The sequence below is a fragment of the Podarcis melisellensis genome (genome assembly GCF_964234715.1).
Source record: "Podarcis melisellensis genome assembly, chromosome: 17".
Classification (NCBI taxonomy): Eukaryota; Metazoa; Chordata; class Lepidosauria; order Squamata; family Lacertidae; genus Podarcis; species Podarcis melisellensis.
Window position 1 is genome coordinate 31,515,504 of NC_138534.1, and position 26,400 is coordinate 31,541,903.

The following is a 26,400-nucleotide window of genomic DNA, read 5'->3' on the forward strand; positions in this document are numbered from 1 at the left end:
ACTGTATAGAGTCGGGAGGGACATCCAAGGGTCATCTAGCCCAGCCCCCTCACAATGTAGGAATCACAGCTAAAGAACAGATGGTCCCCCAACCGCTGCTTAAAAGCCTCCAGTGGTGGAGACCTCCCACAACCTCCGAGGTCACAGAATTGCAGGGTTGGAAGGGAACCCCAGGAGTCATCTAGTCCAGCCCCGGTGGACAGCGGGCACGATCCATCCTGTTGTGCAAGGCTAAAGATGCTGCTCAAGGCTAAAGAGGAAGTGCGCAGCCTGTCCGTCGCTCTTTGGGGCTGGGGGGGGGGAAATATTTTTTCCTTGATTTCCCCCTCTAAAAACTAGGTGTGTCCTGTGGTCCGGTGCGTCCAATAGAGCGAAAAATACGGTATATATATATGTGTGTGTGTATATATAAAAAACACTAGATAATTTTAAATAACAGTACAAAATGATTATAATATATCAACCCAGTTAAAAATGCATTTTAAAAAAAGAGCTGTTGTACTTCAAAAGCCTCAGATCACATGCCTCTAAGCTGCTCTTCACACTGTAATGGCGATATTAAGCCATCAGCTTTAAGGGAGGAAGAGTCACACACGGAACCTGCAGCTTTGAAAGTTCAGCGGATTATGCTTCCGACTTAGAAGCCCCCAAAGACATTTGTGAAAGAGCAGGTGGCTGCAACTAGGAAACGGAGAGATTTGCGGAATCTTGCTGTCAAATTGATCCCCAACTATCCGTCGCGTTGTCGTTTAACACTCAGCTGGTCGCCTGCAATGAGCCAACCATGTATCTCCAAGCTGACTAGGTGCCTCCTCATCACCACAGTGCATTATAGAATCACAGAATTGCAGAGTTAGAGGGGACCTGAAGTTTACTCCTTCCTTGTAACATGGACTGCAAGAAGATCAAACCTCTCCATTCTTAAGGAAATCAGCCCTGAGTGCTCACTGGAAGGACAGATCCTGAAGCTGAGGCTCCAATACTTTGGCCACCTCATGAGAAGAGAAGACTCCCTGGAAAAGACCCTGATGCTGGGAAAGATGGAGGGCACAAGGAGAAGGGAACGACAGAGGACGAGATGGCTGGACAGTGTTGTGGAAGCTACCAGCATGAGTCTGACCAAACTGCAGGAGGCAGTAGAAGACAGGAGGGCCTGGCGTGCTCTGATCCATGGGGTCACAGAGAGTCGGACACGACTAAACGACTAAACAACATCTCCTCTAAACATACCCAAGTTCCTCAATTACTGCTCATAAGGCTTGGTTTCCAGACCCTTGATCATCTTGGTCACCCTCCTCTGCACACATTCCAGCTTGTCAATTTCCTTCTTAAATTGTGGTGCCCAGAACTGGACACAGTATTGCAGGTGTGGTCTGAGCAAGGCAGAACAGTCTTACAGAGGCTTCCCATTTTGCAATGGTCCCTGGCAACCTCCAGCAGCTCTTAAGGCTCATGCCCAAACCAACACACCGCTCGCTCGTATAACATTTCCTTTTAGACCTTGCAGTGTTAAGTACATTTACATAGCTGCTAATGAACTTACTTTGAAATATCTTTGCTGTCTCGTTGCCATGGAAATTCCACATTTCCAATGGCTGCCCGGTAACTGTACACTCCCAAGAGTCCAAGTGCCATTGCTATTTTTGAAACCAGAGAACATCTCCGCTGCACAAGAATAAAAATCATAACTAGAGATACAGATGCCACGAGAGAAAGTTCAGCTTTATGTTCAGAACTGCAAAAACACAAGAATAATTTCAATTAGATCCATTTTAACAGATTCAGCTACTGCAAGTTCATTTTTTGAAATTGTTGGTTGGTTGGATCTGCAATAAAGTTGTTTATTGGGAAGGAGGTTAAAGAGTTAACTAGTTTCAACCTAAAAACAGCAAATCTCATACCCTGATATATATGCATTTGTCTAAATTACATATTACTTCATTTTGTCACATTGTTCCAGACACTTCTTATTATTAAAAAATTGCCTCTTGATTACAGCAGAGGAATTCTCCCTATCCTAAACCTTAGAAACAGATAGATACAGATACAGCTAATTATAACTAGATATATTTGCCCCAGCCAGTGTAAATTATTGGGATTTATTGCCCCATTGGGGGTTTTCCCAACAAAAGGTAATCCAAAGAAGAATTACAGCACAAACCTAACCATGTCTACTCAGAAGTAAGCCCTACTAAACTCAATAGGGTTTACACACACAGGTAGGTGGGTTCAGGATTGCAGCCTTAATACATTTCTTCTGATATCACACACGTGGATCTGCTTGGGGACAATTTTACTACCCTGAGAAAATTGGAATTGTGCTTGGGGTAGTCAAATGTTCCAAGCACCATTTGTAAAAGGGCTTTGCTTCCCCCCCCCCAATCCCTGCTCCAGCAAAAGAGCAGCTTTCTAGCCATTCGGGTTGCAAATATATTCTTCAAAGTGCAGTGCCAACACCTGGTGAAATTTCAGAAGTCACGAGCTCCAGCTCCTTGGCCCTCATCACAATTAGCGGAAGCAGAATATCCAACGCAAAAATAAATAAATTAAAATAGTATCAAGCACAGTGTTATGCAAAACTAGAGAAATCTCACAAACTGGCCTAATTTATACAAGCGACATAATTCAGCTTTTTTTCTTTTTTGCATCACAGAATTTGGATTGCCTTGGAGCAGAGTTTTCGCTGTATTTTTAGCACGGAGCACAGAGAGCTATTTATGCCATGGCATTCATTCTGGGTGCCTGGCACCTTCCTCCCCCCCTACCTTATTTTTGCACATGAATATAACAGGGAAGTGTCATAGCTCAGTGATAGAACATCTCCTTGACGTTCAGAAGGTCCCAATCCTGGTGTCTCTAGGTAGGGCTGGGATAGACCTTGCCCAAAAACCTGGAGAGCTAGAGTGAGGTTGTGTAAACCAATGGTCGGACTCCGTATAAGGCAGCTTCACTGCAGATTTAGGGTGGGCTGCTACACAACGGCAGCTGACACTTAAGCCTTCACTTTTAGGCTTGCTTTAAAAATCTTCTTTCACAGGCCAAGCGAGTCCGTTGGAAATAAGTCTGTAGTTAAGGATTGGTAAATTATCTCAGAAAGCATAATTTTTCCACCTAAGAGCAGGTAACTATTTCCTAGATGCCAAAGGAAACTTTTTAAAAAGAAAGCAAGCAGATGCAAAGGAAGATTGTTCCAGTCTTTTGCAAAGCATCAAATAGATACAACTGCACTGCAAGGGGCTGAACTAGATCAGGGTTTCCCAAACTTGGATCTCCAGAGGTTTTTGGACTACAACTCCCATCATCCCAAGCTAGTAGGACCCATGGTCAGGGAGGATGGGAACTGTAGTTCACTAAACAGCTGGCGATCCAAGTTTGGGAAACACTGGAATAGATGATCCTTTGGGTTGCTTTGAACTCTACAATTCTATACATCTAACTACCAAGTAGAGCTAGAGCAGCTTCATGATTAAACAGTGAACCAGGAAGCCGCCAGTTCAAATCTGGCCTCTGTCGTGAACTCATTTAGCGGCCTTAAGTAATACACTCAGGCTCAGCACCCCATTGGCTAACTGGAGATAGAAAGGAAAGTCATGGGGAAGACTAGCTTGGTCCAATGTTTCTCAAATTTGGGGTCCTTGGCTGTTGTTGGATTAGCTGTTGCTAGGCCCTGAACTCATTCATTCTAGAGCAGCCTTTCTCAACCTGTGGGTCCCCAGATGTTGTTGAACTACAACTCCCATCACCCCTAGCTAGCAAGGCCAGAGCTCAGGGATGATGGGAGTTGTAGTCCAACAACATCTGGGGACCCACAGGTTGAGAATCGCTGTAGAGACTGGCATAGAGGCTGCTTTGGCCATGAGCGCCAGGATTTTCATAAGATGGCGCTTGTTCTGACTGTGACGCTGGTGGTGAAGCTGTGCCTTGATGTGTAGAACAAAAGCACTTTGAGTGGTGAGACAAAACCCGCAGTAATTTCCAAAGTGGTCTGTAGAGTGCGGGCTGGGGGGATGAAGTAACAGTGCTCCAGAGCCAAAGCCTGTTGCTCCATGGCTTCGGAGGTAAGGGAACCTCCAGCCATATTCCAAATGGTATATTCCCATCTTTCTCCCTCCGCGTTGTCATTAACCCAGAAAACTATGGTGTCGCCATCTTCCTCCCTGGAAGAGCGAAAGTGAACAGAGGAAGAACATTCCACTGCCAAATTTTCAAAAACTGTGCAAACTTTTCAGAGCCTTCGAGTGAAGCAGGGTAAATGACTGACCTACTGTTCTGGAGGTTACCAAGAAAATATGAGCAAACCTTCCAAGGCATGGCATGAAACACAAACGATTACAAATACCAGCTAATAAAGCTGCAAGATCCATAAAGAATCAGTAGCTTGTGGCCCAAAAGAAAGACCGTTTGTTATGCTTCCCTAAATAATAATAATAATAATAATAATAATAATAATAATAATAATAATTATTATTATTATTATTATTATTATTATTATTATTATTATTATTTTATACCCTGCCTATCTGTTGGGGTTTCCCCAGCCATTCTACACCTCCCTGCAGGTGAATTGCCATGTACAAGCCTTAATTCATCACCCATCCTGCCAAAAACAAATACAGAGCAATTCAAATACCCACCTTGTCAACCAGTGGCCAAAATCTGGCTTGTGAGCCCACTGAACCCCAGTCTGATTTAGCGAGCGAAGCAGACGGCAGCAAACGAGGACAACCCATGGAGTGGCCAACGCCATCCACTTCTCGGAGCCCCTCGTGCTCTCGGAGTTGGCAGCCTTGCCCGTTTTCGGGGCGTCCTGCAGGTAGCCAGCATCACCCCTGTGGTGGTGGGCTCCTTGGACTTCTTCAGGGTTTGCTTTGGCTGAAGAGGGAAGCTGAAGATCGCAGTCTTTAGCCAGGAAATAGTGCCTGCAGGTCTCCTGGCAGAGGGCAAGGCAGAGGGTACTGACGAGGAAGTACCAAGTTTGGTGCTCCTCTTCAATGAAGCTGCTAGCGCCCAGACTTGACACATGGCCAACGGTGCCTGCCAGGATAAGCACATCAAATTCAGACCAGCTGGAAGTAGCGGCAGCTGGATTCTGTGAAGAGGGGAGGGAGAAAAATGTGTTGGCGATATAATTTGGAAAGAATCCAACGCATCATTAGAGCCCGCCAGCATATAAAATTGCATGCATTGGCTTCTTCAACGACAACGGTATTTTTGTTACGTTTTATGTAATTCTCCTACATTCCTAGCCCAAAACAAGGTTAATTTCAGCGTAATTCAGAGTTGCTGTCAACATTCGGTTAATTGTGCCATTGAAACGGCTGTGCGTTCCCGTTCAAGGAGTGTGCAGGGCTCCTCTCTGAATAACCGGCATTACCATGTAAAGTTCGCATTGTCTCTCTAGCCACGCGACTGAGTATGAAGTGCCTCGATGTGGAACTAAAAATAGAAAACCTTTTCGCAATCATAAAATTCTAAAGGAGGTAAGTAGGGAGCCGTTTCTCTGATCTCTTTAAATCTACCCATTTTCCAGCGTGTTGCAATGCAAGGGAAAAAACCCAGCCATCTACAGTTGTTCATTTAGCTTCACAGCTGCAGCAAGAATAATATTGATCCGCTGGTTATTACATTTCTCATACTAAAGCTATGGGTTTATTTCCTAAGAAGCCGCCAGGCAAGGCTACCTCGGAAATGGCTATTTTATATGTTAATTGCTGTAGAGTAACCCGGTTTAAGGATAGCTCTTCCGAAATCCTTGAGTGCACCCTTTTTTAGCAAACTGAAGTTCACTTAGCTCAGTGTTTCTCAAATTTGGGTCCCCAGTGGTTGTTGGACTACAACTCCTATCGTTCCTGACTAGCTAGGGATGATGGGAGTTGTAGTCCCAAGTTTGAGAAATACTGGCTTAGCTCTACAAAAAAGAAAACAACTCTGGAAAAGCGCAGTCAAGTAAAATAAAGGGATATCATCTGAACACTAATAAGACATGCAGAGAGAAGTATATAAAAAATATCCAGCCATTCAGTTGACCAAAGTCATAAGACTTCAATGCTGTATGTTAGGCCTCTCAGTGCTTGAAAGGATCTTGATGTATATATAGGAAATAAAAAGACTGACTTGCGTATTCGGTTACTGCTCTAGTCTACGCATTCAATGTAATTCGACTGCCGGAAGGTATCAGGAATAATAACTCTTTAACTATGGGTATATCAAAGAATATTTGCCACCTACGCTCAGACTCTGTCTATAGCAGCCTTCATCAAGCAGACGTTTTGGACCATAACTCGCCATCAGACCCAAGTTAGCATGGCTTTGCTGGCTGTGACTGCTGATGGCTGTAGTTCAAAACATCTGAGGGCACCAGGTTGCTGAAGGCTGCCCTTTGGGCATACCACTTAAACTCTTTGAAGCCCTCCTTTTTAAAACTTAAAGCTCATAATGAAACATCAAGCACAATTATTTTTACTGGAGACAACCACCTTGAATCCCTCAGCTTGGGAGGGGGCAAATGGCTCCCACTTATGGCAAGTCAGTTTTATTTATTTATTAAGCATTATGGTTTTCCCAGTAGTGATGTATAGAATTGAGAGCTGGACCATCAAGAAGGCTAATCGCCAAAGAATGAATGCTTTTGAATTATGGTGCTGGAGGAGACTCTTGAGAGTCCCATGGACTGCAAGAAGATCAAACCTCTCCATTCTGAAGGAAATCAGCCCTGAGTGCTCACTGGAAGGACAGATCCTGAAGCTGAGGCTCCAATACTTTAGCCACCTCATGAGAAGAGAAGACTCCCTGGAAAAGACCCTGATGTTGGGAAAGATGGAGGGCACAAGGAGAAGGGGACGACAGAGGACGAGATGGTGGGACAGTGTTCTCGAAGCTACCAGCATGAGTTTAACCAAACTGCGGGAGGCAGTGGAAGACAGGAGTGCCTGGCGTGCTCTGGTTCATGGGGTCACAAAGAGTCGGACACGACTAAACAACAACAACAATAGTTTTCTATGCATAAGCAATATAGAAAAGTTTTCAGCAGATGCATAAATATCAGCACGGAAGAAGTCTGCTGAATTTCTATTGGCAGAGCATTGCACAGGGCAGGCAGGGACAATGACACTAAAGGCTCAGTTTCCATTTGCTGTCAGATAAGCCTTGCCAAATCAGGAGATGACGAACAATGCTCCGGTAGATGAACTAGGCAGCTGAGCTGGAAGGTAAGGTTTCAAACAGTTCCTACCCTGGACCTAAGTTGTTTAGAGCTTTGTAAATGAATACTAGGATCTTGAACATGACTCTGGAGTCAATAGGCAGCCAAGTGCAGATGTTTTAACCAGGGCGCCACATCAGCAATCTGGCCATCAGATTTGCCACCAACTGGAGCTTCCAAGCTAGGCCCCCAGGCAGCGCATTGCAGTAATCCAGCCTTGTGATTACCAACACATGGATTACAGTGGTCAGCCAGAGGCAAATCAACCAATTCAATGTACGTTAAGGTGTTGATGGAAGTCCAAAAAGATTGTATAAGAAGTGAAGTTCTGTTGTATGATTGATAATCAAAATGTTAAAATTAATAAAAATAAAAAAATAAAAAAAATGCTTGTATGCCCTTTCTCCAACTCAATTTCCATACAGTGGTACCTCTAGTTGCGGACTTAATCCGTTTCGGGGTGTGAATGGCACTAGAGCGCCTCTTCTGCGCATGTGCGCAGCGTGATTGAGCACTTCTGCGCATGCACAAAGCATGCAGGTCGCTTCTGTGCATGCACCAAGCACACAGATTGCTTTCGTGCATGCACAGGCAGCGAACTTGGAAGTAAGCATTTAATTTCCTTAATTTCCTTCGCATACTTCCCCTTTTTCTGTGCTAGTTTTTCCCCGTCATAATTTTATGCCACTTTTATACAAAACTACTGTATTCCCAGAGCACTTTTGCAAGAAACTGCATGTTAAAAAGCAGTTAAACTGAAATCTATAGACGTGACTTCAAAACTAGGGTTTGCATTACCGCTCCAGTATAAAAATCGGATAACATGGATTACTGGGAGAAGCAGCTTTCATGCAGCGATTTTCAAAGACTAAAAGAAGCCCGTTGAAGCTCTGCAGAAGAGCCAAGCCAGCAGCTCCACCACCACTAATCTCCCTGAACTCTGCTCTTAGGCACTGGTAATTTAGTCATTATAACTGAGAGCAGCTTACCTTTCAGGCAGCAATATCACCACTGTGGCAAATCGATGTTGGCAATTCGCCACGCTAAGATCATTTGTAACAGCCTTGGACTGCAAGACCTCACCAATCTAGCATGTTGAGGAGTAGGTGGGTTTTAAAAAATAAAATTAAACAGGCAATGGAAAAGCAAAGAAGTGGAGGTCGTTTAATGTCCAATTCCAGCCTGGGGATGGTCTGGAGAGAGAGACCATCCTATTTAGAATTCCAGGACAGTATGCAACTAACTGTATAGCAGTTCGAATACAGTAACAACACCAATGTTAGCACACTTTCTACAAGCTAAAAAGCCTGGGACAAAAAGAAACGCTTTTGCTTAGCATGGAAAAGATTGCAACGTAGGTGCTAGGTCAGTCTCATTAAGGAGAACATTGTGGGCTTGCCTGCCTATCAGGGCTACCGACAGGCAGAAGCGGTGGTGCTGAACACAAATGTGCAGCATGCTGCTGCACGATGTATGCTTTTCCTTGCAAAGGTTTAAAGCAGTGTTCCCCAACCTTGGGTCTCCAGCTGCTTTTGGACTACAACTCCCATCATCCCTTGCTAGCAAGACCAGTGGTCGGAGATGATGGGAATTGTAGTCCGAAAACAGCTGGAGACCCATGTTTGGGAAACACTGGTTTAAGGTACCATGTGAAAGGTGTAGTGGTTTTACAAAGCAACGAGGCACAAGACAACTACAGATCCACTTTCCCTGGCAGCTTAAATTACATTCCTGTATCTATTACCTTTGCCATTTGTTTGGGGTTCACAAACACCTTTTCCAGGGAAGAGAGAATGACGCAGAGAAGCCCGGAAATCAGCATGATCACTCCAATGGCTGTCAGCCAGGAGATGCTGCAGAAATAGCACGAGCTCTCCGTCGAAGTGCACACGACGACATGAACCGCACAGAGCATCAGGCATGTCAGGTAGAACAGCAGAGAGCACAATGGGGAGAGGGGCACTTCCAGTTCCGCCCTGCTGCTTAGAGCTTTTGCGGTACTCAAGAGAAGCAGCACCAGCACCTAGGAGGAGAAAACAAGCAAGAACATCCCATGAGAGTCTAGAACTCAAAACTGGTGGAAGGAGAAGTTTTGGGGGGTTTTTTACCATTACGATTCCATCCTGCCTTTCCTCCAATGGCCTCAAGGGGGCGTACCTGGTCCTCCCCACTGCACACCTCCATTTTGTCCTTTCAATAACCCTGGGAGCTGGGCTAGGCCAGGGGTCTGCAACCTTTAAGACAAAAAGAGCCACTTGGACCCGTTTCCGAAGGAAAAAAAATTCTGGGAGCCGCAAAACCATTGCGACATTTAAAACAAATATATCTCTGGAGCCGCGATCTGACAGCGGGCGGGAAGGTGACGTCACAGCCAGTACAGCGCCCGCCACAGTGGGGAGTGTCGGGGCGCACAATGCGCCTCCTTGCTAGTATCCGTCCCGGAGCCGCGGCAAAGGTGTAAAAGAGCCACATGCGGCTCCGGAGCCGCGGGTTGCAGACCCCTGGGCTAGGCTGAGAGATGGTGACTGGCTCAAGGTCACCCAGTGGCCATGGCTGAGTGGGATTTGAACTCTGGTCTCCAAGGTCTTAGCCCAACACTCTCGTGCCCCTATACCACTCTGGGTCTTTTTTATATTTAGTTAGGGTCCTGCGTGGCACAAGAGACAGACCAGACCGGCTGACTTCTCAAACTACCCAGCATGCTGAGCAAGACAGCGTTTCTCTGCATCTACTACTTGTGAGCATTTTGGGAGCAAAGGCAAGACTTGCTCTTTTACCCAATGCTATAGCATTTGCGCTGTGGGTTAAACCACAGAGCCTAGGGCTTGCCGATCAGAAGGTCGGCGGTTCAAATCCCCATGACAGGGTGAGCTCCCGTTGCTCGGTCCCTGCTCCTGCCAACCTAGCAGTTCGAAAGCACGTCAAAGTGCAAGTAGATAAATAGGTACCGCTCTGGCGGGAAGGTAAACGGTGTTTCTGTGCGTTGCTCTGGTTCGCTAGAAGCGGCTTAGTCGTGCTGGCCACATGACCCGGAAGCTGTACGCCAGCTCCCTCGGCCAATAAAGCGAGATGAGCGCCGCAACCCCAGAGTCAGTCACGACTGGACCTAATGGTCAGGGGTCCCTTTACCTTTATAGTCTTACTGCAGGCTCTATGGCCAGGATCCGACAGGAAAAACACACACACAAAATATTTTCCCACGCTCGTAAGAATTTCAGGCTTGGGTCTCTCAAATAGCAGCCCTTTCCCAATGCCACATAGGAAAAGAAAACTTTGGAAACTGCAGAGAAAGTCTGCAATCCAGCATGGGACGTCTTGCACGTACAAGGTTTTCAATGCAAATATAGGCAGAGTGGATCTAGATAGTGAAGCCTGCGCTACTGTCAGAAAAACAGTATTTTTATAAAGGTAAAGGGACCCCTGACCATTAGGTCCAGTCGTGACCAACTCTGGGGTTGCAGCACTCATCTTGCTTTATTGGCCGAGGCAGCCGGCGTACAGCTTCCGGGTCATGTGGCCAGCATGACTAAGCCGCTTCTGGCGAACCAGAGCAGCGCACGGAAATGCCGTTTACCTTCCCGCCAGAGCGGTACCGATTGATCTACTTGCACTTTGATATGCTTTTGAACTGCTAGGCTGGCAGGAGCAGGGACCGAGCAACGGGAGCTCGCCCCGTTGCGGGGATTCGAACCGCCGACCTTCTGTTTGGCAAGTCCTAGGCTCAGTGGTTTAACCCACAGCGCCACCCGCATCCCAGTATTTTTATACTGCCCATATGAAAACCAGAGACAACACATGTAAGGTGCAAGGCCAGGTCAGCGACTTCTGAAGAAAGATCCCCTGCTCCTGGGCGATATGTTGCCACCTAAATTTGTGTCAAGAGGCTAATGCTATGTCAACTTGTTTCAGAGCATCAACAAAGTACTTTCTAAGTAGGTTAACCACCCAACTTGAAAAAGAGATAGTGTAAGTGACTTATTGACTGAACTGAAAATTTTGATGGCTTCAGACCACTCAACCGTACCTCCAGAACAATGATGGTTCCCACTATCATTGAATACGTGTCGTATTGTGCCACTTGCTTGCTTAAGGAAGAGCTCAGGACCCTGATGGCCTCTAAATACTGCTTGAGAACTTTTTTGCCAAGGTTTCTGAGGACTTCCGAGGTATTCCCTTCCAAATAGAGCTTGATCCAACTTCCGTGGGATTTTTCCGCCATCTTAAACTGCTGGAATCCAGGATCTAGTCACAAGAGACATTAACGCAGACCGGAAAATTATTTGAGGGATCTGCAGAAAGGATTCTTCTTACTTGCATAGAGACATAAAGGTCTGTGATGGTTCCCTCGCAACCATTGAGTTGCAAACTCGCTTTTAAAAACAGAATCCGAAACACAGTTTGCAAAGAAACCCAAGTAAGTGTTTATGAGCACATGCCCACTTTAAACCACTGTTAAAGCTAACAACTCATTTGTTTTATACACTGTTTAAACTAAATTAAAATAAATAAGGGAGAAGAGCTGCCATTTCCCTTTGCAGGTGGGATTTAAATGTGCAAATTACTAAATGTCTCAGCCTGATGTCTGCACTAGAGCAGAAACTGACCAACGGCAGGTTCTGCCTTAAGAGGAGGGAACCATCCCTGACCGTTGAGTCACAAGAACAAGAGTTGCTTTTGATCCTGTCTCTCTCCTATCATGCTACAAAAATCATATTTCAATCCCGTAACAATCAGAATACAGTGGTACCTCGGGTTACATACACTTCAGGTTACAGACTCTGCTAACCCAGAAATATTACCTCGGGTTAAGAACTTTGGTTCAGGATGAGAACAGAAATTGTGCAGTGGCAGAAGGAGGCCCCATTAGCTAAAGTGGTGCTTCAGGTTAAGAACAGTTTCAGGTTAAGAACAGACCTTCAGAACAAATTAAGTTCTTAACCCGAGCTACCACTGTATTGTTATTTCTTCAAAGCGGGTTCCCTGTGGGTTAAGAACGTTTCGACAACTATCATAAAAAGCGCAGACATTAACTTACTTGCCTTTTTCATAGGTAGCCATGTTCTCCTGGAGGAGTCTGCTAAGCTGGAAGCCATTTAAATGCAAGTACCGCAGCTGTTCTCTCACCGTCTTCTGCTGCACGACAGGCAACAAAAGCTGCCCGACGCTGTTCCTTGAGATGGGCAAGCCAAGGCCTATAGCCAGCGTGACGGCTAAGTCAGTCTGCTGAACAAGCTCTGGAGGTTTCAGGAGACCTGAGAGGAGAAAGACGCCAGCTAAGACTTCCCCGGCTTGCCTTCCCAAAAATATGATAAATGCAAAGAGGTATTTGCTACACAATCATGTTCCTTCTGATCACAGAATTGTAGAGTTGGAAGGGACCCCGAGGATCATCTAGTCCAGCCCCCTGCAATGCAGGAATATGCAGCTGTCCCATATGGGAATCAAACCTGCAACCTTGGCATTATCAGCGCCACGTTTTAACCAAAACAGATCAAGATTCCCCCCCATTATTACCTTCCTAAGGGAGTAAAGTGCTGGAGCCGTCCATAGCTGTAATAATAATAATAATAATAATAATAATAATAATAATAATAATAATATGACACCCTCCTCTAACCTGGTGCCCTGCAGATATTTTAATCACTACACCCAGAAGTTTCACTGTGATACCTAAGGCGGAGGGGAGTGGTAGTCCGGGGAAAAAAGAAAAGAAAAAAACCTACAGTGGGGAAGGGTGATTCCTGACATTTTTTATTTATTATTATTTTGACAAAGTAATAATCATAAATAAATAAGGAAAAAAATGTGCGCCCCACCACCAAGGCCATTCCAGTGTAACTATCCAACCTCCCAAAATTTCAACACCTCTCGCAATGGTTTGACCCCTTTCCATTTTAACAGTACAAATTCTACAAATACCTTCCCTATCTCCTCAAAATCATTTCTCCTTGCATATTCCTTGTCTTACCTTAATGGCACATGTTAATTGATCATTAATCATTAATACCACAGTTCTTAGTACCATTCTTCCATTTTATATTCACCTTGCCCCTTCCACTTCCTAGCTATAATAATTTGTGCAGCTGTCCTGACGTTATTAATGCTAGGGCTACCACAGACCTGAGACATTTTTAACTCTCTCTTTTTTCTGAAATAAGACTGTCTGTCTACCAGGACACATTAAGCACGCCTTTCTAAAGTTGCGTCATTTCACAAGCATTTCGCAAGGGAGCAGCTACTCCTCTGCGGCACATTTTAATAAAAGCAGCTGGATCTCTTTACAGAAATAACAGCACCGGCAAGAGGAATCCAGCCCTTACCCCCGGCCCTGTCGAAAGCAGAGCTGACGAAAAGCAGGGGCGTTCGCACTTCGCCCTCCGAGGATCCCCCGTGGCTCCCCGTTTCGGACATCCCATGATCGCCACACACAACAAGCAGGTGGGGTGAAGTCACCTCTCCCTCCTCCTGCAAAGGAAGGAAATTGCAAAGGGCTTAGCGGGGCGATTTGACATTCTCCATTAACCATTTCGTTTCCTTAACTCGCAACATCTAAGCTCAGAAAGCACAGGTGGTCGTAGTCAAAACCGTTTGAGCAGGAACAGGGCACCTGTACAGAGAGTCCCCCAAAACATCGGGGATTGAGAGAGGATGGAATAATTTCCAGGTCAGGTGGCATTCTCAGATTTGAGCCCCGGCATCACTTTTTCAAGTAACTAAGCCACAAACTGTTTTGTTTTTTTCTTCCCTTTTTACACACACCCTGGTAAAAGTTGGCAGTTGGTCCTTTTCCCTTATGGAGCTTTAAGGTCACTCAACACATTTCACTGAAAAAAGGTGCAATCTGAGTACCGCAGTTGTGTGTATTACACACAGGTGCCCTTGCCGAGAGAGCTGCCATCAGATGTAGCTTCGTGTTGAGTTGTCAGGTGGGTGGCAAACATGGATTTGCCTTTGCATAACGCCTGAAATAGCCATGAACGCCTGAAAATAGCCTTTGCATAATGCCTGAAATTATGCCACATGCATTGATGACATTTTTAATTGTTATGATTACTCGTATTCTTAGCACATTGGCCAAGATTTTCAAGGGCATCAGGTTAACTTGCCCCAAACCTCAAAGGCGACAGCACCACGAAGGCAGTAAACCTATGTACATTTGCCTGAGAGTAAGCCTCACTACATTTTGTGGGACTTTCTTGCAAGTAAGCATGCATTGGGACAAGACTGATAAGTGTATAAATGACACTGGATAGAAACCTAAGGCTTCATATGCTGTTCCTACTCTCATGATTAAATTTACATCAATATATACACGCATGCCACCTTGGAGAGGAGAGAAGTATGAATCTTCTTGATGATGTTATCCATTTCAGAAAGCTTTAGCCCTATTAAAGGGCTGTGCGGTCCACTCAGATGACCAATATGGTCCAGCCCCAAGTAGTGAAGGATGAGCAAATCCCAGTCTTCTCTTTTCATCACATTATCCAAGTGTCTGGTAACATTATCATCAACCTTAAGAGGGAAAGGAAAAGGAAAATCAGGCTGAAACTCCTACGCCATCTTAATTTTTCAAGCTTGCAGTTTATACTGTCGGCAGAATCCAAGGGGAAAAGCTGTTCCTGGACTTTACCACACTGCAGTGATTCCGATCATTTCCTACACAAGAGGGGAAATTGCACACTAAAGGGAGAAGTCAAGGCTGAATGTCTCTCACAGACATGCTCATTTTCTACATACAATGAGCTGTTTTCAACTGGGGAGCGTTCAGACATGATGCCCCTCTCCTCTGGAGTGTTGGAGTCCAAGAAACACTATAGGACAGTGTTTCCCAAACTTGGGTCGCCTGCTGTTTTCGGACTACAACTCCCATCATCCCTAGCCAGCGAGACCAATAATCAGGGATGGTGGGAATTGTAGTCCAAAAAAAACAACCATCTGGAAACCCAAGTTTGGGAAACACTGGTATAGAAGGATCTTTAGGCAGATGGCCAGTTAATAAGAATTAAGTAACCATGTGGACCTAACTGAATTTCTAAGCCTCTAAGCACAGCATGTTTCAGGTTAACTGGTTCTCTGAATCAGAGCGCACTCAGCTGCAATCCACAAGACCAGGCTGCCAATCCTCATGCTACCAAGACAGGGGCAGAAGTTTTAAACCACTACAACAGAAGCAGATGTTTCAAAACATTGTTATAATAATAATAATAATAATAATGAGGAGGAGGAGGAGGAGGATGTCAAGTGCATCAACTTGCAAAGAGCCAGAGATCATGGCATGGTTTTCACAGAGCGAATTCAAACCTTGGCATCTCCAGTTAGAAGGCTCTTGTAAAAACCCTTCCATGAAGATGCAGTAGAGGAAGAGTTGAAAAAGCTAGGCTCTCCCCATTGGCTCAGCTAGGACAAGGTGCCATTTTGTTTCTTCCCTGCCAGAACCATCTCTTGCAGAGACTTCTCTGCCTGGTCATTAACATAACCGTATGAAAACGGCAATATTCAAGTAAGTTATTTTCCTCTTCTCCGTAGCTTCCTTGTATCTCATGTATCCATTGTTTTATAATAAATAAATAGTATTGAGTTCATTGGTAGAAAAGGCAACATATAAAACATAGTAAATACAAAATTAAAAGGGACCGGAAAGAGCCCTGCCTGAAGTTCTAGAGAACCATTCCAAATAGACCAGTTGTAAAAAAAGGTAAAGGTAAAGGACCCCTGACAGTTAAGTCCAGTCGCAGACAACTCTGGGGTTGCGGCGCTCATCTCGCGTTAGAGGCCGAGGGAGCCGGCGTTTGTCCGCAGACAGTTTTTCCAGGTCATGTGGCCAGCATGACTAAGCCACTTCTGGTGCAACGGAACACCGAAACCAGAGCAGCGCACAGAAACACCATTTACCTTCCCGCCAGAGCGGTACCTATTTATCTACTTACACTTTTGGCATTGCTTTCGAACTGCTAGGTTGGCAGGAGCAGGGACCGAGCAATGGGAGCTCACCCCGTCACAGGGATTCGAACTGCCAACCTTCTGACCGGCAAGCCCAAGAGGCTCAGTGGTTTAGACCACAGTGCCACCCACGTCCTTTTGGACCAGTTGTACTTGCTGCAAATGGCAATTCCAAAGCCTTCAAGGGTTTGTGCCAGCTAGGGCAGGGCTGAGGAATCAGTGGTCCTCAAGATGATGTTAGACTCCAACCCCCATCAGATGCAGTCAACACCTGCTCAGTAATGATGGGAGTTGGAGTTTGGAATCTTCTAGAGGGCTACAAGCCCTCCATTCCTGAGCTAAAGTATGGGATGCTGGCCTGCAGTTTTTGTGACAACCACATATGGAGCTTTTAGTAGTTCGTCACAATGGGGAAGAAGAGCCTGTCAATTATTTGACTGCCTCCAATTGCAAAATAAACCACCAAAAAGAACAACATAGACATGAAAAACATACCCGTTTTAGAAATGTGGCAACTAAAACATGTTTTAGAATATCACAGATCAATCGAGCTTTTTTTACTATGAGCTAATACACAGATCTTTAAGAACATATAGGCAAAAATAAATCAAATTTTCACAAAGTATTCATTTGCACACTAACCTAACAATGCAATTTCTTACATCACTGTACCGGAGCATTTTCTTACCTCAGTATAGTCCGAGACAAAAAAAGATGTTGTTCCATCATATTCCACAAACTGCTTTGGAAATAATCGGACCCAAGTATCATCACCATAGAAGATTATGCTTTTCCCAGCTGCTTTGGCCTGCTGGATCAAGTTGTCTTCCAGCAAGGCTGGAGAATTGAGATTCATGATGACATCGATGAAACCCGGGATGCTTCCCGTTGTCAGTGCCTGCAAACAGATGCCCCAAAAGCAGAGGGGGAAACATCTTGATAGGGTTTGAGAAGAGGACGAGACTGCCTTAGGACAAGGGTGCATGGACAGGGGAAAATGTTACTACAATCATCTGTAACGGGCTTGATGAACCAATTCTGAGGCACTTTATAAAAAAAAAACCCAGAGAGAACACATCTACACAACTGCCAAGCAAGTCTCAGTTAAATATGTACACAAGGATAGCCAATGTGGTATCCTCCAATTGTTGCTGCATTCCTCCCTCCCATCACCCCACAGTCAGCATGGCCGAGGTTCAAGGGTGATGGGAATCTTAGCCTAGCATTATGTGCAAACCCAGAAACAACGGGTTCATCATTCAGTTGTACGCCAGGATTCCCAGTTTGCACACAATGCAAAACTGAGCTTATTTTCAATGGAAGTTATTCTTGGCAGTAGTCTTCTACCCAACAGAACAGAAGGGGGAAAACACATGGGCGTCATGTTGGGCTAAAGTGTGAGAGGAGGTGACGTTGCTGCCTGTTATTCTCTGCTCATCTGCCATCTGCTGGCCAGCCAGCCACTCCTTTCTGCTCAGGCACTTAAAGGTGGAGGACTTCAGGGGTGCATGACCTGCGTCGCAAAGCGCACAGCTGGCAACTGAGTTGTACAGAAGAGCACAGGAACCTCTAACTGCCCAAGTCTTCTAGGAATGGAATAGTGCTAAGAGACATCTTCCGATATGGAGTGCATTCCTTGGACCAGCACATAATGGAACATTTCATTTCCCACTCGCACCCCCACTCAAAATCCTGCCCCTATTTTTATTTTTGCTTTTCTTGATGTTTTTTATGAATTGTACTTTTATGGCCTATTTCTTCTGCATTGATAGGTATTACTGATGCTCACCATTATGGGGGCCTTCGGGCTAAACTGCAGTATCTAAATAAACCATACCATATCTATAGTCCTCCTCCTGACAGAGCACAGTAGCCTGATGCTTTGCTTGGGTTTGCTGAGTCAACTCTACAGAACCCTCACCCATGTTATGAACCAGCCCTAAGCCTGGAAAGAAGGGTGAGAACTCACCTGGCCCACAGTCCCTAGCCGCCGCCAGCAACAAGGCAAATGATTACTTGCTTTCTAAGAAAAACAGAACTTCTATCCATCAACAAGGAGAAAAATGTTCCCAGTTCCCAGGATCCAACACTGAAAGTTTAGATAGGAGATCAAGAATGTCCAGAACAAACCCAGCCCAATGAAGGCATGGTATTGGAAGTTTATTTCTTTATTGGCAAAGACCTCGGCTGCATCATCTCCTAAGGTGCAATGGTAACACACACCACCCCTGCTAAGCAGCTGCCTAGGCAATCTAATTCTACTGCCCTGCACTCCAACTCGGACAGATGGAGCAGCTCTAGGACCACAGCCCTTGCAACTAACTTTAAACCCCTTGTCTGATGCAATGGGGGCTTTGTTGTTGTTTAGTCCCTTAGTCATGTCCGACTCTTCATGACCCCATGGACCAGAGCACGCCAGGCACTCCTGGCTTCCACTGCCTCCCGCAGTTTGGTCAAACTCATGCTGGTAGCTTCGAGAACACTGTCCAACCATTTCGTCCTCTGTCGTTCCCTTCTCCTTGTGCCCTCCATCTTTCCCAGCATCAGGGTCTTTTCCAGGGAGTCTTCTCTTCTCATGAGGTGGCCAAAGTATTGGAGCCTCAGCTTCACAATCTGTCCTTCCAGTGAGCACTCAGGGCTTAAGAATGGATACGTTTGATCTTCTTGCAGTCCATGGGACTCTCAAGAGTCTTCTCCAGCACCATAATTCAAAAGCATTCATTCTTCGGCGATCAGCCTTCTTTATGGTCCAGCTCTCACTTCCATACATCACTACTGGGAAAACCTTAACTTTAACTATACAGACCTTTGTTGATAAGGTGATGTCTCTGCTTTTTAAGATGCTGTCTAGGTTTGTCATGGCTTTTCTCCCAAGAAGCAGGTGTCTTTTAATTTTGTGACTGCTGTCACCATCTGCGGTGATCATGGAGCCCAAGAAAGTAAAATCTCTCCATGGGGGCTAACACCCTACAACTCCGCTCTAGTTGCTCCCATCACTTTATGACCTTCCTTATGCGTGGAGACAGTGGAAGGGAGGACCAAAGGCAAGACTCTCCCTGGGACCGGCACAGCCCCTTCTGCCTCTTAGACTCCCTGAATCTCTCCTCCCACCTCCTTTCCCCTTGTCTCTGGGTGCCCAGTCTCTTCCCCTTGGCACCAGCCTCATGGGTTCCACAAAACCCCACAAATCACTGGCCCCTTCCCCGGATCATCATCCAGCTCCCCTGCCTCCTCTGCCTACACATCCATCCCCTCTCCTCAGACTTCTGCCCATCCCCAATATTGGACTTGGAAAGATTCCAGCTGCACAGAAAAACAAGACAAGGAAAAGACACAACAAGCACTGAGTGCCGTTTCACAACACACAAATTTAAAAAGTTGATCAACTGCGCTGTAGCTGTTGTGCATCATTTACAGAATCCATTCACCAAAATTAAAAGAAACCGATACTTAAGACAAATTGTGATGACGGCCACTTTCCGAAGCAGACAATCAATCCTCACAGGCATCTATTTTGGGACAGAGATTGCAATGTCTTTTTTTGGAAACTTCACAGTAAGTTTTAAGGGCACAAGATGAATTAATTACAACGGCTCATTAAGTTCTAATAACACAGTTCTTGATGTTGTCAGAGTATTTAATTAGAAACTCATTTAATATTAGTACTGAGGAATTATTATCCTGATGCACAAAATAGTATAGTCGTACCTTGGAAGTCGAACAGAATCCATTCCGGAAGTCTGTTTGACTTCCAAAGCGTTTGACTTCCAAAGCGTTTGACTTCCAAATCGCGGCTTCCGGTTGGCTGCAGGAAGCTCCTGCAGCCAATCAGAAGCCCCGCCGGATGTTTGGCTTCCAAAAGAACGTTCAAAAACCAGAACAGTCACTTCCGGGTTTTGATTGTTCAGGAGCCAAAACGTTTGGGAACTAGGCTGTTTGAAAACCAAGGTACAGCTGTAATATGCATTCCTTGCTATAGAGATTCCTGAGGGTTGCATGTTTTATTTTGTCTTTAGAACAGAAAAGTTCATTTTATTTTGCCCATTCCTACGTTTCCTACAGCTCAATAAGGCACCCATCATGGTCAAATGTACTTCTGAATTTGACTTTCAGTCTATTTGGTTACAAAAATAGGTGGAAGACTTTCTCTAAATTATTCCTTAACAATTTCTGATTGTGTCCTTTACATTTTGAATCTATATTTAATGTAAATTGCTTGGTACAGTTTACATGTCACCAATAGCCAAACGGTGGCTTACTGGGACTGCAAAACCTGCAGGCTCCAAGACAGGAGCTTGCAGTCCCTTTGCTCCTCCCTGGTCTTCTTCATTACTGTGCCATACTGAGCTAACCTAAGACCAAACCTGGGCTGCTTCTTGCAGTTAGTGATTGGAAAGCTTAATTATGTCCCTGGGTTCAGTCAACACACTAAACACAGCCCAGAGTGGTGCATGAGTAAAAAAGACCACGGGGGGAGCATTTCAAAATCTTTCGTGAGATTAAAAAATAGCGCACACAATATTATATCTGAAGGAGTGTTTCCTCCCCTACAGACCAGCCTGGGATTAAGACAATTGGAAGACAACCTCCTGGTGGTTTGAGGAGGAGCAGTGAACTCTTGAGGGGGGCTTCTCGGTGGTAGCCCCAAGAATGTAGAACTCCCTCCTCAAAGAGGTGCATTGGTCACCATGTTTCTACAGCTTCCATTGTTTGCTGAAGCTTTTATCCTGGTTTGGGAAAATGAAGAATTGGTTTTAGTATCCTCCCTCTACTGATTATTGATTTTAGAGCGATGGATGGGTATGTTTTACTGTTGCTTCAATATGCTGAGGCCTACCTTGGGCACTTCTGACAAAGGACAGGAAGTTCAAGCAACTAACAAGAAGAGGTAGTAACACCAGCAACAATTTTCTTCTATACATTTAGCTCAGTTTATCACATCACCCAGCTGAAACTTCCCACGTGGTCATGCTTCTAATGAAGTGGGAGCCTGCCTTTTTAGGTCTTATTTTGTGCAGGGTTTTATCTTTTTGGATGCAAACACTAGAGATGTGAAGGTCTGTAAAAAAAAATGAGGAGGGGGGAAACTGGGGGTGGGGGTTCACATGGGCTTTCACATCTCCAGCCAACACCTGATAAAGCAGCCCTTGCCTCCTTACTCTCATTTAAGATACTGGGAAAAAACATATTAGTCATTGCTGTCCCTCAACAATCATATCACCACAATGACACATGTAGATATTGAAGATCCAAGCATTTAAAGCAAACAGCCCACCATTAACGCCCAGCAGGAGTATTCTTAATGCATAGGACCAGATCAATTCTTTAAAGTACTGGGTTGTATCCAAGGTAGAACTAAATTATTATTATTAATAATAATAATAATAATTTTAAGATTTTTATTGAAACTTAACATATATACATAATAACCAAAATTCCCAATGATTCCCTCACCTAAAATATAATATCTAAATTACAACAGCTGCATAATTATACACTTAATTATAAAACCCACCCTCTACTTACCTCCACGGCAATTCGACTTCTTTATATTTCTTTCTACCTTTCCCCCCCTTGCATTCTATAATAAACTGTTTTTGTTAAATTCTGATTTCCCCCTCTTTCTTTATTGGCCTTGTTATTGCTTACATTTTTTATTCTAAGCCTATTAACGTGTCATTTTTAGAACAATATTTTGACATATAATCTTCGAAATACTTCCACTCTATTCTTAACTTTTGATTTGATTGATATCTTATAACTGAAGTTAATTTTGCCAATTCTATATACTCACTTAATTTACAAGTCCACTCTTCCTTTGTTGGTGTGTCCTGAGATTTCCATTTAGTGGCAATCACTACCCTGTCAGCTGTTGTGGCATATAAAAAGGCAGCACGAAATTATGCACCCCCTACGTCTGTTCTAGGAGTTCCCCCAACACTCCAGAACAGATTAGGGGAAGGCACAGGGCACACACATGGGAGGATGGGGTAGCGTCCCACCACGCAAGCAGAAATCCTTGGGCTAATGGGATGTATTGGTTGCCTGCAACCCATTAAAGCATACAGTGGACACTCGGGTTGCGATTCGGTGCTTCTGCGCATGCGCCGAAACCCAGAAGTAACCCGCTCCAGTGCCTCCGGGTTTGGCACAGTACTTCTGGGGTTTTTGTGTGTGCAACCCAAAAATGTGCAACCTGAAGCATCTGTAACCCGAGGTATGACTGTATTTCCATCCTTAATGTCAGCAGCTTTTGTAGATTTGCCTAAGCAAGCTCATAGAGCTCTTACATGCAACCAATTGCACAGCAGAAACACAATTTAGCACATTTCCTGCTCTGCATCCATGTTTCTTTAAAAAATAATAATTCTGCAACAGCTAGTAGTAATATGTTGCTTCCTAAAATGTACTGGCACACATATTAAATCTTAAAGGATTTTAAACTTTTAAGAGTATTTAAAGGTTATGCCAGTCTTCATTTGTTAATATTTGTGATATAAAGGTGTTTTATATAACTGGTTTATACTCTTCTGTTTTGTGGAATTTGGATGTCCAGATCTCAATTTGTTTATAGGTACTTTGTTGGGCTGGAGCTACATACAACAGCCCAAGAAAGCCACAGGATACATCACATAAATCAGATTAAACAATCTGTTTCCCTTTTTTAAAAAAAATGTAAGTTTCTAGTCCTCATAGTTGTGAACATGTGAATGTTTGCAAGTCTTTGGGGAAATGTGGATATAATCTCAGAAAACAAAGGAGTTGCTAAGCAAATTTCCCTGGGGCAAAGAATATAGAGAAAATTATACCCTGATCTCATGAACACTTAGCAGAAGTCATTACTGGTTCCGCTCAAGAAACATTTTTTCAAAAACTTTATAAACCATCCACCCTCAATGGGACAACAGGAGATTTTTCATTGTCTGCCCTTCAGTATAACAACAAAGCCAATGGCCAGGATCAAAAGGAGGAACATAAATGTATGAGGACCACAAACACATGCAAAGTTTTGCTTGTTTTCCTCTCAATAGATGCTGCTATTGAAGAGACAAGCCTCTGCTCTGTTCAAAAGCAGGGTGCCTCTTAAGCAGTGGGAAGTTAAGGAAGTTAAGAAGCAGCTAGCAAGACACTGTCCTGCACAAAGATACCCGACGCTTGAAATTCTGTCCTACACCTACAGTGCTTGCTAACCTGAAAGTCCTCTCAAAAAAGTACAAGCAATTCTGAAGCAGTATTAGAAACTCATATATATCAGCTAATCACCAAATGGCACCTTAAACCTAGGTTACGGTCGCAGCAATGGAATATCTAGGGGCCATTTTTTACATGAAATGTATTAATATTTTTATTATTAATAATTTCATTTCTTTACAGCTTTATATTTTAAAGAAAAGAAACTCAAAGGACTTTATACCACATTAAAACATTAAATAAAACAACTAAGTGACATTCTGCATTCCCCATATTAATTTACTTGCTTAACTTATATAGCTGTCCCATAGCAGAAGTACTCTAGGAAGCCAGGGTGGTGCAGTGGTTAGAGTGTCAGACTGGGACCAGTGAGATCAGGGTTCAAATCCCCACAAAGCCGTGAAGGGTGACCTTGGGCCAGTCACAGCCTCTTAAACCTACCTCACAGGGTTGTTGTAGGGATTAACTGAGGAGGTGGTAAACCATGTACTCCTTGGAGGAAAAAGTGGGATATAAATGTAATAAATAAGCTCTTCTGCTTACCTGCTTTAGAAAGCTGGAGTGGCCAGTCAGATGGAGATGTCAGTCGTCAACATGGCAGCCAGTGATCTCCACATGGCCGCAATCAGACCCGCACTGGTTGCAAAACACGCCTGACACCCGGCTAATTTCTAACATTGTTCTGAATCACATGTCCAAATATCAGAACTTACCTTAATTCGAGGCATGGTGACTGTAGGTGGCTTGGCTTCCGCTACAAAACTATGAGATGTTCCTCTTTCCACCAGCTGGGTTGTGTAGGGCATGAACCTTTTGCCTTTCGAGCCAAACACAAAGTCATCTCTCAAGGCATCAATCAGTACTATGACAGCTTTTTTAAAGAGAGGGGATGGCACCTTCGTCCAGTTGGAAGAGAATCCTAAAATATATTTAAGACATGTAGGAGTCATCAAGTCAAGGGTTGGTTTTCAATGTAAATACTATCCCCAGCTGTCTCCCTTGCTGCATAAAGTGGGCAACCTGCCAGCTCACTCCCTGCTCACTTGCCCTCCCTCTCTCCTGGGCTACGTGATGGCTGGTGGTTGTGGAGAGACAAAGGAAACTGCCTTATATAGTCATACCTCAGGTTACAGACGCTTCAGGTCATGTGTTTTTGGGTTGCGCACCGCACTGAACCCGGAGGTACCGGAACAGGTTACTTCCATAAAGTATGCTTGCATAAAGCGCTAAATCGCGCTTGCGCATGCGCAGAAGCGCCGAATAGCAACCCAAGTGTCCACAGATGCTGCAGGTTGCAAACGTGCCTCCTGCACAAATCACGTTTGCAACATGAGTTCCACTGTAGTGGGTCAGACCACTGGGTGCATCTAACTCAGTATTCCCTACTCTGACTGGCAGTGGCTCTCCTGGGTTTCAAAAAAGGCTCACTCCCAGAGCTCCTTGGAGGTTGCTCCTGCGACCTTCTGCATGCAAGGCAGAGCGTCTTTCCATGGGCGTAGACAGGATTTATGGTGGGAAGGGGGCAGGACACCCACCTGTCATCACCTTCTCTCTGGCTCTGTCTAGCAGATTCAGAATGAAATGTCTCAACATCAGTTGGACACGGCAGGTCTAAAACTGAAGGCTTGAGCATGAGTAAATGTACCCTCTACTTTGGCAGTTTGCGGGACATGGGTGGAGCTATGGTCTAAACCAATGAGCCTCGAGGGCTTGCTAATTGGAAGGTCAGCAGTTCAAATCCCTGCAAAAGAGAGAGCTCCCGTTGCTCTGTCCCAGCTCCCGCCAACCTAGAAGTTCAAAAGCACACCAGTGCAAGTAGATAAATAGGTACTGCTGTGGCGGGAAGGTAAACAGCGTTTCCGCGCGCTCTGGTTTCCGTCAGTGTCCCGTTGCGCCAGAAGCGGTTTAGTCATGCTGGCCACACGACCTGGAAAGCTGTCTGTGGACAAATGCCGGCTCCCTTTACCTGAAAGCGAGATGAGCACTGCAACCCCACAGTCGCCTTTGACTGGACTTAACAGTCCAGGGGTCCTTTTCCTTTTTACTTCGACAGTTACGCTATTGCCTATCTAGCATGTTACATTTATGTAAGGTAAAGGTAAAGGGACCCCTGACTATTAGGTCCAGTCGCAGCCGACTCTGGGGTTGCGGCGCTCATCTCGCTTTATTGGCCAAGGGAGCCGGCGTACAGCTTCTGGGTCATGTGGCCAGCATGACTAAGCCACTTCTGACGAACCAGAGCAGCGCACAGAAACGCCGTTTACTTTCCCATCAGAGCGGTACCTATTTATCTACTTGCACTTTGAAATGCTTTCGAACTGCTAGGTTGGCAGGAGCTGGGACCGAGCAACGGGAGCTCACCCCATCGCGGGGATTTGAACCGCCGACCTTCTGATCGGCAAGCCCTAGGCTCTGTGGTTTAACCCACAGCGCCACCCGCATCCCTTACATTTATGTATGGAGGTGCTTTTATGCCGGCCCCTCACCGTAATAAGGACTTGGTTTAGATTGCACAACAGTTATTTTAAATCCCTTTCTTTTGACCCCAGGTGCTCAGGAAAACCTGTCGAAATCTTTTTACTTATTTCTACTTGTAAGCTAATTTCGATTATTATCTTGATTTAGGGGTGGGGCAGCTACCCCGCCCACGTCTCTTTCCCATGAAAAGGGGTGTGGAGGTACGAACTCCCGGCTTGGGCGATGAGAAAGAGGCCGACCCCCGTTGTTTTCAAGCGTGCAACCCCCCACAAGGCCTGGAAGAGACGCTCCCCACACCTTTCCCGCCCCCCACGCCGCCAGGTAGGAGGCAAAGCGCTTACCTGTGGGAGGCGGCTCCGCGGGCGCCCCGGCCAGCGCCCCGCTCCTAGGCAGCGACCTCACCGGCACCGGGAAGAAGCCCCGGAGGAAGAGCCCGACGCCCAGCGCCTGCACTAGCAGGCAGGCGGAGGCGAAGACCCCCGAGCGCAGCCGCATCCTCCGGCTCCAGCGCGGACAGGTAGAGCCGGAAGACAGGTGAGTTCGCGAGGCGCGCCTGCGCACACCTGCGCCGCTTCCGACGGGCCACAACA

The 26,400-nt window shown here is 45.3% G+C and overlaps 1 protein-coding gene across 3 annotated transcripts in view; it reads right to left on the bottom strand.

Moving 5' to 3' along the window:
• Positions 1-26,400, bottom strand: part of PIGG (phosphatidylinositol glycan anchor biosynthesis class G (EMM blood group)) — a 55,228-nt gene extending 28,828 nt beyond the window's left edge. Inside the window, exons 1-10 of one of the 3 annotated variants that reach the window (XM_081893914.1) lie at positions 26,152-26,397; positions 24,046-24,251; positions 16,830-17,039; positions 14,525-14,713; positions 13,522-13,666; positions 12,241-12,453; positions 11,226-11,443; positions 8,946-9,224; positions 4,635-5,089; positions 1,544-1,735 (exon numbers count right to left, since the gene is read on the bottom strand). In XM_081893914.1, the coding sequence (XP_081750040.1) occupies positions 1,544-1,735; positions 4,635-5,089; positions 8,946-9,224; positions 11,226-11,443; positions 12,241-12,453; positions 13,522-13,666; positions 14,525-14,713; positions 16,830-17,039; positions 24,046-24,251; positions 26,152-26,305 (2,261 nt within the window). In that variant the 5' untranslated portion in view covers positions 26,306-26,397. Of the gene's footprint in view, positions 1-1,543; positions 1,736-4,634; positions 5,090-8,945; positions 9,225-11,225; positions 11,444-12,236; positions 12,454-13,521; positions 13,667-14,524; positions 14,714-16,829; positions 17,040-24,045; positions 24,252-26,151 lie in introns of those variants that run through there. The other 2 variants (XM_081893915.1, XM_081893916.1) reach the window with 2 other exon arrangements.